At 44.4% G+C, this 14,896-nt stretch overlaps 2 protein-coding genes across 2 annotated transcripts; both read right to left on the bottom strand.

Moving 5' to 3' along the window:
• Positions 1 to 378: 378 nt before the first annotated feature.
• idh2 (isocitrate dehydrogenase (NADP(+)) 2) lies at positions 379 to 7,721 on the bottom strand. The gene is made up of 11 exons (XM_079743234.1): positions 7,546 to 7,721; positions 4,401 to 4,492; positions 3,667 to 3,832; positions 2,953 to 3,113; positions 2,620 to 2,763; positions 2,022 to 2,158; positions 1,791 to 1,942; positions 1,566 to 1,678; positions 1,244 to 1,341; positions 1,057 to 1,149; positions 379 to 775 (listed from the first exon to the last, which is right to left on the bottom strand). The coding sequence occupies exons 1-11, from the start codon at positions 7,658 to 7,660 to the stop codon at positions 691 to 693; spliced, it is 1,356 nt and encodes a 451-aa protein (XP_079599360.1). The 5' UTR covers positions 7,661 to 7,721; the 3' UTR covers positions 379 to 690.
• A 2,971-nt stretch (positions 7,722 to 10,692) lies between these two features.
• On the bottom strand, positions 10,693 to 12,384 carry ankrd34c (ankyrin repeat domain 34C; the record flags this gene model as incomplete). The annotated part of the gene is made up of 1 exon (XM_079742987.1): positions 10,693 to 12,384. The coding sequence occupies one exon, from the start codon at positions 12,382 to 12,384 to the stop codon at positions 10,693 to 10,695; it is 1,692 nt and encodes a 563-aa protein (XP_079599113.1).
• Between the last annotated feature and the right edge of the window lie 2,512 nt (positions 12,385 to 14,896).

Consider the following 14,896-nt stretch of genomic DNA (forward strand, 5'->3'; position numbering starts at 1 on the left):
CGAACATGTGACAGGGCCATGGACCTCATGGAAAATGACTCTGGGAGTGGGGAAATGCTCAACATATTCATATTTCCCAGCGCTTAGCTTTTCAAAACATAACACGCACACAAGGCATCCATTTGCAATGTTGATATGGCGCATTTAAAAAAAAAGATGCTACACATTCTTTCTGCTGAATTCTTGAGGCTTGTGTTCAATCCATCAGTTTTAGTGATGATATCTCTGATGGACTCTCCAGTTGCTTTCTGTATTGTTGACATTTGTGTGGAAACAATGAATAGAAATGTATGTACAATGTTGTGAACCAGATGATACTGTAAAATAAATTTATTTACATTAAAGAAACCCACCATTCTTAACAGAAGAGAGAAGCAGTAGAGGAGAATCAAGGGAGTTTATTGGCATCCCAGCCCTTGGTATAGTTCATACATTACAAAAATAGGGTAGAACATGGAGGGAGGCACTAGACTGAGGCACTAGACGGAAGACCGGTCAATAGGTACGAACCTTAAAACCTAATCACAGAATACTTCATTTCCTTTAATTAAACATTGTTTTTTAAACACAAATTGTTTTCCTTCAACATAAAATGGATGCTTATTTTGACCTTTTAAGTTAAAATGGATGTACAAAATACATTTTTAATGACAGTATCTTTTCTAGGTTCGCTGCTCTAGTTCACGTTCTTCACTTGCCAAGAGCTTTATCCAGATTTAGCCTGATGGCATCCAGGAAGTCAGTAGTATTGACGTAGTGTTCGTTGAGCTTGCAGCTGGAAGACAACAGTCAAACACAATCAGAACTTGCGACAGCTTATGCACCTTGCAGTGATTTCAGATGGATGCCATTTTAGGAGCAGGTAGGGGGTGGGAATCTTGCTCAAGAATGCCTTCTACTGGTAGACTGCAGTCATTGGGGATTCAGCCCAGAACCTTTCAGCTGGTAGTCAAATCACTCACCACATCCTCGTACTCAAACGATATGTTATCTAAAATGATCACTTCTGCTTAGCTGATATTTTTGTCACTTTAGAGTTGCTAAATCTCGACTTACTTGGGCAGGCCGTGGATGCAACCAGCAAGATCCTTGGTCATTACACCACTCTCAACCGTCTCTACGCACACCCTCTCCAGGATCTGAGAGAACCTATGAAACGGATAAACAAAAAAGGTTGGCAATTATTAATTTCAACAATAAAACATGGTCAAATCAGACAGTAGCGCCATGACGTCCTGCTCACTTGATGAGGTCGGGGTTGCCGTCGAGCTTCCCACGGTGCTCCAGACCCCTGGTCCAGGCGAAGATGCTGGCAATGGGGTTGGTGCTAGTGGAATTACCCTGCATTGGTGGAGAAAAGAGGTGTTCAGTGATTACCTACCTTCATCTTAGAATCGTTACACTTCCTGCAAATGTCTGATGAGTGGGCGCCAACACATCGTTATTGGCTGACAACTGTAGTTTGCATTTCAACCACAAGATGGCAGTGGTGCTACACTGGTGAATTGGCCGTGGCACTAGGCCACTGCTTTTGGGATTAACACGTGGATGGACTTGCTACAAACCTTCTGGTGCTCCCGGTAGTGCCTTGTCACGGTGCCATGGGCAGCCTCTGCCTCGATCGTCTTCCCGTCCGGGCACACGAGCACTGAGGTCATCAGTCCCAGAGAGCCGAAACCTGAGGGCACAAACGCACACAGGGTCGTCTTTCCCTGGCCTTTGAACCAAAACAAAGGGGGCCTTCCCTCTGTGATTATAAATGAGGAGCAGAGCTTTGAGTCACATCTCACCCTGAGCAAGGATGTCAGACTGCACGTCGCCATCGTAGTTCTTGCAGGCCCACACGAAGGCTCCGGTGGACTTGAGCACCTGGGCTACCATGTCGTCGATGAGTCTGTGCTCGTACCAGATCTTCAGCTTCTCAAACTCAGACTGGTAGTGCCTGCAGGGCACAGAGAGAGGGTCAACCAGGTAGGGAGTGCCCACACGACAGACTGATTCTGTGGGGAAAATTCACTCACTTCTCATAGACATCCTGGAAGATGTCCTTGAATCTGCCGTCATAAGCCTTAAGGATTGTGTTCTTGGTGCTCAGGTACAACGGCCACTTCTTAGCAATGGCATACTGGAAGCAGCTATGTCCAAAGCCCGAAATAGACTGTTGGAAGAGGAGTCGGGGGGGGGGGGGGGGGGGGGGCGGAGAAGAGGAAAGGTCTTGACTTGTAGAGGTCATACAAGCGTTAAAAGGGTGAATGACCTTCCGTCTACCGACTTGACCTCATAAATACATTTCACTAACAAGTCTGTTTCCGCTGGACAGCTATAGAGCCCAATGCATGACCTCCAGTGTTGTTAAATCAAACAAACCCACACTAGCAAACACATAGTGGCGGGTGGGTTGACAAGAGGCCAGTCTGGCACGCTTTAGATTCCACGATAAACTCAGTGATATCAGCAGGTTGAGGTTTGTTGCCCTCTTGGGTCTACAATATACCGAGGTAATGGAGGTTGTTCCGGTACTAAATCGTCAGTCCTCCTGGCTTTATTGGGGTTGAGTCAACAGTCCCCAAACGTCTATCAAAACTAACAACCGTGATATAAATGGAGAGGGGTCCTCACCTCATCTGTGTTGTACATGCCCATTCCACAGCCCCCGGCGGGGAAATCGTACACCTCCCATTCTTTGCCCTGGCTGCCATCAGTCGGGGTGAAGATCATCTTGAATTTCCCCGGCTGGTCCACGACAAAGTCTGTTGCCCTGTACTGTGGGACAAAACATAAAATTACTGTAATTTCATGAGAAATTTTCAGAAATGTCATGCCAATTGACAACCACATAAGGCAGATGTGAAGGAAAGATCCCTTGTAAGAAAATAAAAATACTACAAATAAAAAAAAGGCAATGGACTACAAGTGCAACATCTTGAGATTGGGTGTTCAGTAGGGACCGACCTGGTCCCCAAAGGCGTGTCTGCCGATGGTGATGGGTTGGGTCCATCCTGGCACTAGCCTGGGAATGTTCTTGCAAATGATTGGCTCACGGAACACTGTTCCACCCAGGATGTTCCTGATGGTTCCGTTAGGGCTCTTCCACATCTTCTTCAGGCTGAACTCTTAAAAAAAAGTGAACAACGCTTAAACAACATGGACGACCATGCTAGACAAGGTTTACAAACTAATTTAAAGAGGTACATTGGTATGATGATGAAACTATCCAGGACCGATATCATTGTAAAAATGACTTTCTTGTACTGATTCTACAAGATGGCATTAAGTGCACATGCGTACTGCCATGAATGTTACGAAAATAGCATTAGCTATTTTAGAGACTCGATACTTTAATTGTAACGTTTGTGGTAGAGCGGCACGAGAAGTTTGAAGAGTGCATATTCACCCAAACTGTAGAATTGGAACTTCATTGATATAGATACAGGTTTGGGCTCCTGCTATTGATTACATTTTGCGAAGGCACATAAATGCTAATCAAAAATGTAATTCTGACCAAATATATTTGAAGCTGATACTTCAGTGAAGCAAGGAGAAACTGTAGTGACGATGGTTTCATCACCAGTTCAATATCTTCCTTCAACAGCTGGCTGAATAAAAAACAACAAAAGAAACATAAAAATTAAGCTCTGTACTTGCAAACCAAAAATAACCTCTTACCTGTCACTCTTTCTTCGTCTGGTGTGATGGTGGCGCATTTGACAGCCACGTTGTACTTCAGGGTGGCCAGGGCGGAATCTATGGTGACCTGGTCATCGGTCTGGTCACGGTACGGAAGGCCCAGGTCATAGTACTTCAACTCCACATCCACGTTGGACAAGATGAGCTAACCACAACAGAACAGACCTCTTTCAATAAGACTAGGACCAAGTATAGGAATGACAGTCTTCACTATTTAAAAAGGGAACAAAATGTTGCACCTTTTATGTTTGGAAATTAGTAGCAATAGGTTAATTACAACATATCAAGCAAAATGGATAATAAATGACTGCCCTGTGAAATACCACCATTCATTTAATGTCTTTCATTTATCTTTGTTATGGTGTATGTTCCCGTTGTCTCTACAAAAAACCCTTGAACGATCTCCCATGATCCTCCATGTTTTCCCTTCCCAGAGTCAATGCACCATCTGCTCTCTCCAATTGGAAATCATCCAGTCACAAAAAAAAAACAACTCCCCCCCACAGCATCCAAACATAATCTTCCCTCTCGTCGTTGTCTCGCTCACTCTGTACAATTGCTCTCGCTCTACCCTCTCAGCCACGTGTCGGTTGGTTGTGTAAAAATAGATCCGTCAGACAGCCTATGCTATATTCCGCCCCCTTTGGGATGAAAGACAGACATGTCCCTGAACGCTTCCATCCAGATCCCCAGCTCCAGGGTATGAGTTTTACCTTCTCCTTGATGAACTCCCAGATGATGCGGGTCATCTCGTCTCCGTCCATCTCCACCACTGGCTGGGCCACCTTGATGCGTTTGTCGGCATCTGTTAAAATAAATAAAATCATAACACAATCACAAAACAAAATCAAACCAGGGTATGAGTTGCAACTCGAGAAAAAAGGGAAATACTGGGGCAAAGAAAAGTAAAATTGAGGATCCAAGGCAGGATATGTGGAGTCAACTCATTAGGCTGCATACACGTTTTTTTCTGGTTTACCAAAAAATCCCTTTGAGACTAATGCTTGATTATGTGTGGTGTGGCATGAAGTTATGAAAGTATTGCAAAGGAAGTTAACAGAATAGCTTGAAATTAAAGTCGAACAGACGCTATTCTAAGTTAAAGAACACTATGATTATTTGCAAACACCTAATTTATGCTGGTAGATACAATAAATTATTTCATTCCAGGGTGACTTTCATGACACACAAGGTCACCTGTCAATTCATAAAATAGCCAAAAGTAGCCACAAAAGAAAGACAAAATCATTGCTGTTTAAATGGTTTTCTACGAGTGCAAGAAATTAGACAATATATATTTTCCAGTAAATGGACATTCCGCTGAAAAAAGTACACTGCATGCCTCAATCATCTGCATTTCCCTTGTGCCTTGACATGATGTACAGTCAAGAGATCAGAGGTTGCTTTCTGCAGAAGAACACTATGAAATAGTAAGACAGCGTGTGCCTGAAGAGGAATTTAACCTTTACAATGCACTGTCAATAGTAGTAGCACCTGCCAACATAGCCCTGGTTTTCTTCCTAAATGTTCAGACTAACTTCCAGTACAAACCTTTTAGTATCATTAAACACGTTAACAAATATAACAGCACAGTAAAAAGGTGGGGCCAGACTAAAAACATATGAAAAATTGTTTGAGTTAAGCCTTTATTCAGTGAAAAGATTTGATCATTTTAATCATTCTATATAGGCTGAATAAAAGTTCAACAACCATGACCGATTTCAGGTAGTCTTTACCTACTCAGGGCATTGATTAACTTAAGTAAACATCCCAGATACTCTTTAAGGGGACAGCAAGATAATGCCTTCCACTGGAGCACTCAAAGTCAAAGAGAAGACTGGTTAATGAATAAGATCGCTGTAAACCTTTTACATTTTCAATGTTTTTGTAAAGTGCTTGTATTCCTATGGAATGCGTCGCTCACAAAGAGTTCACCCTTCTTTGGAGATAAGACATATGATGAGGGCATAGGTTTTAGGAAGTCATAGGACAGTTGCAATCCTTTGAATATGACTAGACTCTGGATTATATTTTCAAAATGGTTGTCAACAGATGTCTGTTTTCTAGCTAGTAGAATGCATAAAGTTAGAGACAGTTTCTCAATGTCTACTAAAATCTGTGTCCAAAGCATGTCTGGTAAAATTTGTGTGTGGTTTAACCTAGACGTGCTCAAAGGACATTCGCTATGAAAAGGAATGAGAGCACATTGGGGAGGGGCTTCAGCGAAAGCAGAGTGATTGCATAACTTTCTCTATGTAGGCTAGAGACTGTTAATCTGGGCTCTGTAGAGAAGACTCCCTTATGATGTGTATTTGAAAAGACAAAAACCAAACAATTCCATGGAAGATACCATTGTGTGAGGTCTAGTCAGCATAACCTGCTATGTAGCAGAATTTGATCATTGACTCTGACAAGCCTTTTGGTAGGTGGAGACTGTAGAGCAAACTGGGTTTTTAGAAAAAGGTAATCTGGATCACCTTTAGTAACAGAGTTCCTATACAAGCCCCAAATACCAAGCAAGAAACCGAGTGATCAAAATGCACACCCTAGAAAAGCCTACCGGTTTTACAGTGAATGGCTAACTTTTTAAAAGCTAAGAAAACATATGACTTTTATACAGCCTCTGTTGTGTTTGTCAATGTAACTAAACGCACAACGATTAAAATATATAAATAGAGACGTAGCCCTACTACCCGTATTTGTAGTATCTTATTAAAGATGGGACTACTACCCTTTTCCCACTCGAGGCATTTGTCGAGTGCATGAGGGTTTTAAACCGTAGCATAGAGACTATCCTGTTTGTCCCAACGTTACTAAAGCCAACAATGGGCAGTATTGTCGGACTCCAAAGTGACCCTAGCAGTAACTATGGAGTTAGTAACAGTTCAGCCGAGAGCCTGTAAAACAGCTGGGGATTACATTGAACTACATGTCCTTCAACTGACCCGTTGCCTGGAGTCACGGAAAGGGGTGTTTACACAGCACACACACTTCATATCCGACCTTAAATAACTTGTCTACATACGTAAAAAATCATCAGCGAAAACTGGTTTTCGTGTTAGAGCTTGAAATCTGCTTTGAATTTAATTTAAAATGATGCATGATATGGCGCTTAGGCAGCCATTGCCCTCTTTGGCTTGCTGGGTCTTGTCTGACCTTCTGGGTAAAGTTTTTCAAGTCAGTACTTTGCCAAGACAACCGCGTAAAGTAATAGCATACCATTAAAACAAATAAAAAAGGCACAAAAGTTAACCACATATATGATGTCACATACAATGTAGCAACAACCATGCGTATATACTATTTCCAAAAAAAGTATGCTTTATTTGTTCGCAAGTCGTATAGCGGCCAAACCCCGTCCATTCAAACCCTGCCAAGTTCTTCGTGGCACATTTTCTCCAAGAAGCAAAAGTGAATCGTTTGAGCAAGCAACAACAGACGCACTGCAATGAAATACTTTAACACGTGTTGATCGTTGGAGCAGCCAGCTGTGAAACAATCGGTGGCACTACACGCCTTCAATCAAAGGAGAGCCAAACGACAGTTTGCAAATGAAGGAAACGACAAAGACGTGACCTGGGCTGGCCCCAGCCCTCCCCCCCTGCCGGCTCGAGAGGTTTTCCACTGGCCCCACTGGTTTGCGCGAGGGAGCATCGTCACATTTTAACGGTTGAAGCTGTCTGTTACTGACTTTTGAACGCTAGTACTTATAGGTTCGTCGTTCCTTTGATTTCATGGCACTTCGAGCAAAGCTAACGACAACTAGCTAAAACAAATATGTGGTGTTCAATCGGCTATCATCGACCACGTAGAGGCAACATGTATTCAAACAAAATATGATAACGATTTCCAACTCACAATTCCTCTGTTGCAAAGTCTGGCCATTGGCCGCTTGCGCAAGCACTGCTGGGTTTCTCGAAAGAGATGCCGCAGACCTCGACAGGGAGCTAAGGACCTTCAGGTAACCAGCCATTTCTCGCCCTTATCCTTTCCAGTTGATTCTCCGATATAAACTCCGCAAAAGGGGCTGAAATTATCTGCTCCTTTAGTCGCTCGGTATTACGTCAAAGGAGCAGAGGAGGAGCCACCCACTCACTGGTACCATTGGCTGAGTGGGGCTGTGCTTGGAGCTTACGTCCAGTGTGAAGAGGTCACATATGTGGGACTTGTCTCTTTTCGTGTTGAATGAACTTCCCTTGTAATACACGTGCGCATTTACAACCTTAACACATATGGCCTGGAAATGTTAGATTCAAGCACCCAAAAAAGCCCACAAAGCGCAGCTACAATAAGCCCAGCAAATAAACTGACATCACCCAGATAAACAGAACACCAGAGACGTATACCTTATTCCAAACTAATTAAACGACGATGTTAGTTACATTCTGGAGTTCTTCATGTCAGATGAATCTCTAATATTAGCAGGGCACCATAGCTACCATAACGGGGGAAGGAATGGGAAGTAGGTAGTCATGTGTCTTTCTGGGCCTGAGCCAGATGCAGCGAGAGTCTCGCTGCTGCAGACAGAACACGGAGTAAGGGTCACCTCCACTGTTACTAAGCCTTAGTGTAACGGTGGCTCCCGAATATCAAAAAACAATATCCAAATCAATTCACTGGGTTCACCCATCTTTGGAATTGCATAAAAATCATTGTTGTATAGTTAGTGTGTGTGTGTGTGTGTGTGTGTGTGTGTGTGTGTGTGTGTGTGTGTGTGTGTGTGTGTGTGTGTGTGTGTGTGCGTGTGTGTGCGTGTGTGTGTGTGTGTAGGAATATAGCCTACATTTTATGTATTTATTTATTTTTTAAGGGAAGTTTCCTATTGTCTCCCTTGCTACCCATGTTTTATTTATCTTGCAGGGTTGTGAAGGACTTTTTTATTCTAACAACATTATAAAACAACATATGAATTCAGCTGATATATTGGCTACTGCAATTCAGACGCAATGTATAGGCCTGTATGCTGCATTTAGAGTGCCCAAAACAACACAAAAAAATGCAAACTATTTAAAATACACAACTTAGTTATCGACATTCACCCACCTTGGCTAGAACCATAGAAATTGACTCGAACTACGGTCCTGCCCTACTGGACTGCATGCTAACTCGTCATATCTGTGATAGTGGTTACAACGCCCCCCACTGGAGGAATTGGTATCTGATCAGGTACTGTGTACTCCTGCACTTAAATATTGGTTTACGTTTGTGGTTTGTTTTATTATTTGAAGAGGCATTCTGTTAGGCAACCCATTGCAGAATAACGGTTACGTCAATGCATACAAACTGATATAATTTGACTGAATGATGAAGTATTTCTTGTATCACAACATGAAAGTTTAATTATTTCACAAGCAATGCATCCAACATGCATTAAACACATGATGGTACACATATACGAAAAACACCAGACTGACCAATGTTCATACTATCCCAAGGTAATAGCTTATCTGAAATTGCATTAATGCCACATTTCAAAAGTATAGTAAAACATATTGAATGATACAGACAACTGTACATGCTTCCCAATATGAATATGCGGGTGAGGGGAAGCAAAGTTATTTGGAGGGGTTTCTAAGCTGTCCCGTTACAGCAGCTAATAATACAGTTGGCTCCTAAATTAGTGTTTAACTGTAGATGTCTGAACGACAGGCGCATTGTATTTATGAGCTTTTCTAAGTGCAAACTACCAATTATGAACATGCTGGTTGGAACCCCTGCTTCAATACCAAAGAAAAGGAACGAGATGTGATAGAAGAAAGCCTTCAGACTGAGTTCTACTATTGGGGAGAAGTCGAATACTGCCCTCTTCAGTTCAACTGCCGCAAAAACGCAGAGGAGATTTTGGATGTGTGATTTTATGCTTGCCCAAGAATGAGTGTATTACCGGTCTCAAAGGAGTCTCAGATACAGAGTTACCATTTTTATATGGGCCCAATACTGTCCGACTAGCTTATGGGAGCAGTGAACGTGTTAACAGAAAAGAAACATCAGACAACAGACAATTGGTAGACATTTATTTTGAAATAAACAACAATCTACTTACAAAAATACTATGCAATAAATTATGTTCTTTGTCTCTTTTAAAAGAAGGAATACTTCACAGCAAAGTGATGTGGAAGCCTATGTTGTTAAAAATTGAATTGTCCTACATTTATAATTGATTCATTGATCCCTTTACCACCGATTTATTGGTTGACTAGGGCAAAACCTTTCTGAGTATTTATGTAGAAAGTGTCCATGGTGGTTTGAACATCTGTGATCGCATGTTTAATTCTCCTGGATAGTAATGTTGTGTTGTTTTATATAGCCCATTGCTTCTTTACCTTCCCCTGTGTATTAAAGCTTTTCATTCATTGATTCAGATCCTCCATTGCAATTATTAGTAATCTTAACAGTTTGTTTGTTACAAGAGTGATAATAAGGAGGAGGATGATCCACCAAGGAGTGTTTTGGTGGATCATCATGAGAACGAATGGCCCGGTGCTCAAAATGTTTTTTTAACTCCTTGTTCTATTTCTTTGTCTTAAAGGCACTGTGTACACACTCGCTATGAACAGTCAAATTCAACATCATACTGAAGCTACGTCTCGGACCAGTGAATCACTTCTTTTAAGAATTCAAATGAGTCCGTACAATTGTATTTACAGACACACAAAGTGCATCCAGAGTTGGCTACATGGACCCAGTATGTTCTAGTACTACATTATCATTGCAAAGCTAGTGTATTTGATCGTACCACATTCTGGAATTACATTCAAAAGTTGATTACATATAAATGCTGATCATTTGGAAAACTACAATTCTGAGGTTTTTGGATGACTGAAGGATGGGGGAGGACAACATCTTTCTATATTGCTCATTTTTCGATCAAATGTGGAAACATTTTCTACATGATTTCGACAACATCCAACAGACCCGCGCGAGTGGTTGACAAAGCTCCACGATAACCTTATTTCCTGAAATTGTTGAAACAAGCATGGCCTCTCAACGCGCTGCCGACACTGACTAATGGGCCAGCTCCTCAAAATCCGAAAGCTGCTTCATCTGCTCCACTTGCATAGAGTGCCTCCGGATCAACTTCTTCTTGGGCTTGAGACCCACTCTTTTGGGGGTGCTGGGAGGAGCTACAGCCCTGATGCCCGGTGCCATCGTTGAAGAGGGCTTACTGCTGGCCCCGATGTCCGGGATGGGCGGGTTAGGGTTGATGTTGAGCGGAGGCAGGTACCCGGGCCTGGTGTGGGAGATGTGGTCCAGCAGCAGAGTGCCTGAGCCACGCCTCTCAAGCAGGCCCGGTGCCCGCCGGCGTGCCAGCCCGGGCGAGGAGAGGCTGGCGTTGCTGTCCAGTGACTCCCTGGAGCTGGTGAGCAGGGCCAGCGGGGACATGTTGAGCTTCCTCCGCTCCAGCGGGACCTGCGGAGAGTCCAGCGTGGCCGAGTCCGAGTACAGCTGGGAGTCTGAGTCGTAGTAGTCGGTGTTGCCTAGGCGCCTCCTGTGCACCAACGTGTCCCTCAGACTGACCGGGCCGCCGGTGCTGCCCCCGCAGCAGTCTTGCTCGGGGGGCCCGGTGCTCCGACGCGCCAGGGGCTGGTGCTGGTTCAGAGCGTGGTTCAGGGTCTGATGCTGGTTGAAGGCCAGGTCGTACGCCATTTTGGAGGTTGGCGGGACGGAGATGGAGGTTGTCATCTTGCACGGGGGATCGCTCACGGACGGGAACAGGCATTCTTTGCAGTCAACGCTGTTCTGTCGGGACAGCGAAGACCGTTTGCTCAGGAGAGCGAGGCCATTCAGCCCCGTCACCAGCTCTTCGTTGGAGGTGGCGCGCCTGCTGTCGTCATGGGACGAAGAAGGGGAAGAAGTAGAGGACGAAGACGCGGCTGCAGCAGCGGCGGCGGCAGCAGCGGCCGCGAGGACGGAGGGGGCGATGAGGCCCCAGGGCTCTGACTGGAGCCTCTTCAGCTGGGGCAGGCGCGCTCGCTTGGGGTTAGCGGGCCGGCGCGTTGGCGAGGCAGGCACGCCGTTAGCGAGCTTGGCCGCCGAGCTGGAGACCTTGAGCTTGGTCTGGAAGCTGACCACCGTGTTCTGCTGCTGCCCCTCGGCAGGGTGCGGCGTTGGACAGGCGATCACGTGGATGTCGGAGGGGGAGGTGCAGTACAGGGAGGAGCTCATCTCGTCCAGCTCTGGCGAGGGCGGCACGTTGAGGTACTGCTTGGTGTTTTTGGCGCCGGACGGCGACTTATCCGTGGTGATGATGATGACCTCCTTCCCCTTTGCCTTGCACGCGTCCAGCAGCAGCTTGAGCGTCTCCTTATCGTCAGCGTTGATGGCATATACGAGAGCCGAGGCCCCAGCACGGTCCCCCAGGCTGGGGTCGGCCCCGTTGCTCAGCAGGTGGGCCACCACCTCGTGGCCAGCCCTCTGGATGCAGGCGTGCATCAGCGCCGTCTTGCCCGCCTTGTCCTGTATGTTGGGGTCGGCGTTGTTGTCCAGCAGGTACTTCACCAGCTTGGCCTTGCTCACGCTCTGCTGGTCGACGTGTTTGGACATGCAGGCGACCATGAGCGGTGTCTCCCCACGCTCGTTGCTCTCGTTGATGTAGGCCCCCCCCTCCAGCAGGAGCCTGGTGAGCCGAAGGCGCTGGAGCCACACGGCCTTAAGCAGAGAGTTGCCGTCGGTCCGCAGCTCCAGGATGTCTGCCATCTTGCAGATCGTCACAGGTCTGTCCCTCGGTGGTGAAACGCAACTACAACAACCCAAAGCCCTTTTTTTTTTGGGGGGGGGGGGGGGGGGGGGGGGGGGGGTGGAAGAGATTCAGTCATCATAGACAAATAAGGCATGTGAACATATTTGAAAGTCGTATTAAAACAATTGGTTAGTTTTTTCCCTAAAATGTTTGCTTACTAAATGATCACATAAAAGCCACTGCCAGGTGGTGGCAGTCTTTAGACATCCAAGGACCATAAGTCGAAAGTACAGCGTACAACCACAAATCGGTTTAATTGTTATAGAAGATTTGCAAAAGCTATGCAAACATAAATGTTTGCTATATTTAGGGATTATAATAAGCCACCGAGTAGCGCTGCTTAATGACGATGAGTGACAAAGGTGAGGTATTTTGATCCAACAACTACATAAAGTACATACCAATAAAAAAAAAAGCTATTAAATCCTATTTTCATTTTTGAACGTCTAGATAATCATAGATTATTTTCATTTGACTTGCCAGGCAAGACACAACCAGTATATGAACTAGCTGAATGGCTTTCCGTGAAGCGTCGAGAGACAGTCGCTATCCAAGGTGCTCATTTTGGACGCGATGCTTCACAAATTGTCTAAGTCATCGCTTCACTTTACAAGACAGATAATTTAAATCACTGACATAAATAAACGTTTCTTGGTACACACATATCCAATGCAAAAGTTAACAATCCTGTTCAAGGCAGACAAGGCAAATGAGACAATAACTCCTCTCTCGTATGCTGCATATATATCCTACTTTTTACATTGCCTAAAATGTGTAGATTTCATAATGTATATTGCCAAAGAAAATCTTACCTGGAGAGAAGACAGGGTTGCCATTCTTGGAGTAACTAATAGGGATTATCTCAATAAAATCGCAAACGTGCAAATAAATGCAACAACGCACACTTTGCGGATGATCTCGCAGAATATTCCTTTTTTGGTCGCAACTAAACTCCAAATTCCGCTTTCTACTTTTGATTCGTTTCGGACTAGAGTATGACACTCTGACACCATAGCTTATGAGTCTTCGCTTTTGTGATGGGTGCAATCCATCCACATCAGTCCAATGGGCAGCATTCCTTTCGCTGCGCACTCGAGAATCACAACCTCAAGATGCTGAGGATATAAATAACTTTTCTGCTTGTTGAATGAAACGTGTATTCTCTTGACGTCAGAGTCGACCAAAATAAATGCCTTGTGAAAAACTTTGCTATCTTGCACTCATCTACCAAAAATATAAACAAAAATCATTATCCTCCAAAGAAATGTAAATGAAACTTACTAAGGCTATTTATTTGATTTGGAGAGGCTGTATTCAGTCATGCTATCCTTCTTCTACTTCCAAGCCGTACTATGAAGCTTGCAATGAAGGAAAAACAAGCACAACAAACGATTACACGTCTTTTCAAGAGAACCATCAGATTACTGTTCTCACTGTCAATGTGCAATTTAATGAAATTAAACGATATCTTTTTTTGCTTGCATTCAAACCGTTTTTTCATGAATGTATTTAGAATTTGACAATTGTTTATCATCCCGAACAAAATAACATATTTTTTAACCATTTTTGTAGATCAACTGCCACTTACGGACGCCAAAATTTACCAGCTATTATATCCATAGAGCCTAATAGGGATATTTCTATTTTTAGGTTGCTATGAGACCGAAAAGAAGCACTTGGTAATGAGAGCAGTAATGTTTGCAGCGTTGCAAGGAACAGGTAATCAGAAACATAGCATGGCACAGGGTTATACATGGGAAGGCTGAGGTGGTATTCAAAGAAAGGCTTTTTAATGGACTTTATTATTTGCACATTTGATCATAAGCCCTCTGACCCCCCAGGCCTATTCCTGGGAGATGTTAGGGCTAATCACTTTATTGGCCATCTTAACACTCTTCTGATGTCTCGGAGCACAAGTCGTCGATGCCGGCTGTGATTTCTCACCTGTGATTGCCTTTTGATCTCCAGGGACATGTTGTTTACAAGGCACACAGAGAGGGGGAACCGAAGGCTTTATAAAAGCAGCGGGCGGCCATCCCTCCTCACAGTAAGGCAGTGTGACTGTGCTTGAGTGATTGTTTTCTGTTTTGTGTCTATCCGTATGCTTATAGTCCATACGGCATACGCCCCGCTCGGTATGGCATCTGCCTCGTAAACACTGACGTATATTTAGGCAGGAGACGACCACTAGCCCATATACAAACCTCCATCTGACTGTGGTTCACCGGCAAGGAGGAGCGACGAAGGCTGTGAGTAAGCAAGCAGGCGTTGAAACGCTTTATTTATAATTCATGTCAGTGATGGCTGATAGTTGTTTTCTGTCTGTTCCGTGGTCAGAAAATGACCAACGAGGCGTCAAAATCAAAGAGGAAGTGTCTGATGGTAAATAACAGTGTAAGCTTATCATCGTCACGGGCCCGGGTGATTGGACAGCAGCAACACGAGGACAGTATCACCGACTGAAAGGTG

Source organism: Pollachius pollachius (assembly GCF_949987615.1).
Source record: "Pollachius pollachius genome assembly, chromosome: 9".
In the NCBI taxonomy this organism is placed as follows: domain Eukaryota; kingdom Metazoa; phylum Chordata; class Actinopteri; order Gadiformes; family Gadidae; genus Pollachius; species Pollachius pollachius.

Bases quoted from the DNA above. Each gene is read 5' to 3' on its own strand.
- idh2 (XM_079743234.1), bottom strand. From the start codon at position 7,660: ATGGCTGGTTACCTGAAGGTCCTTAGCTCCCTGTCGAGGTCTGCGGCA. The intron at 2,159-2,619 runs GTGAGGACCCCT...CTCTTCCAACAG, and splicing joins GCATGTACAACACAGATGAG to TCTATTTCGGGCTTTGGACA. The intron at 776-1,056 runs GTAAGTCGAGAT...GTTGTCTTCCAG, and splicing joins TGCATCCACGGCCTGCCCAA to CTGCAAGCTCAACGAACACT.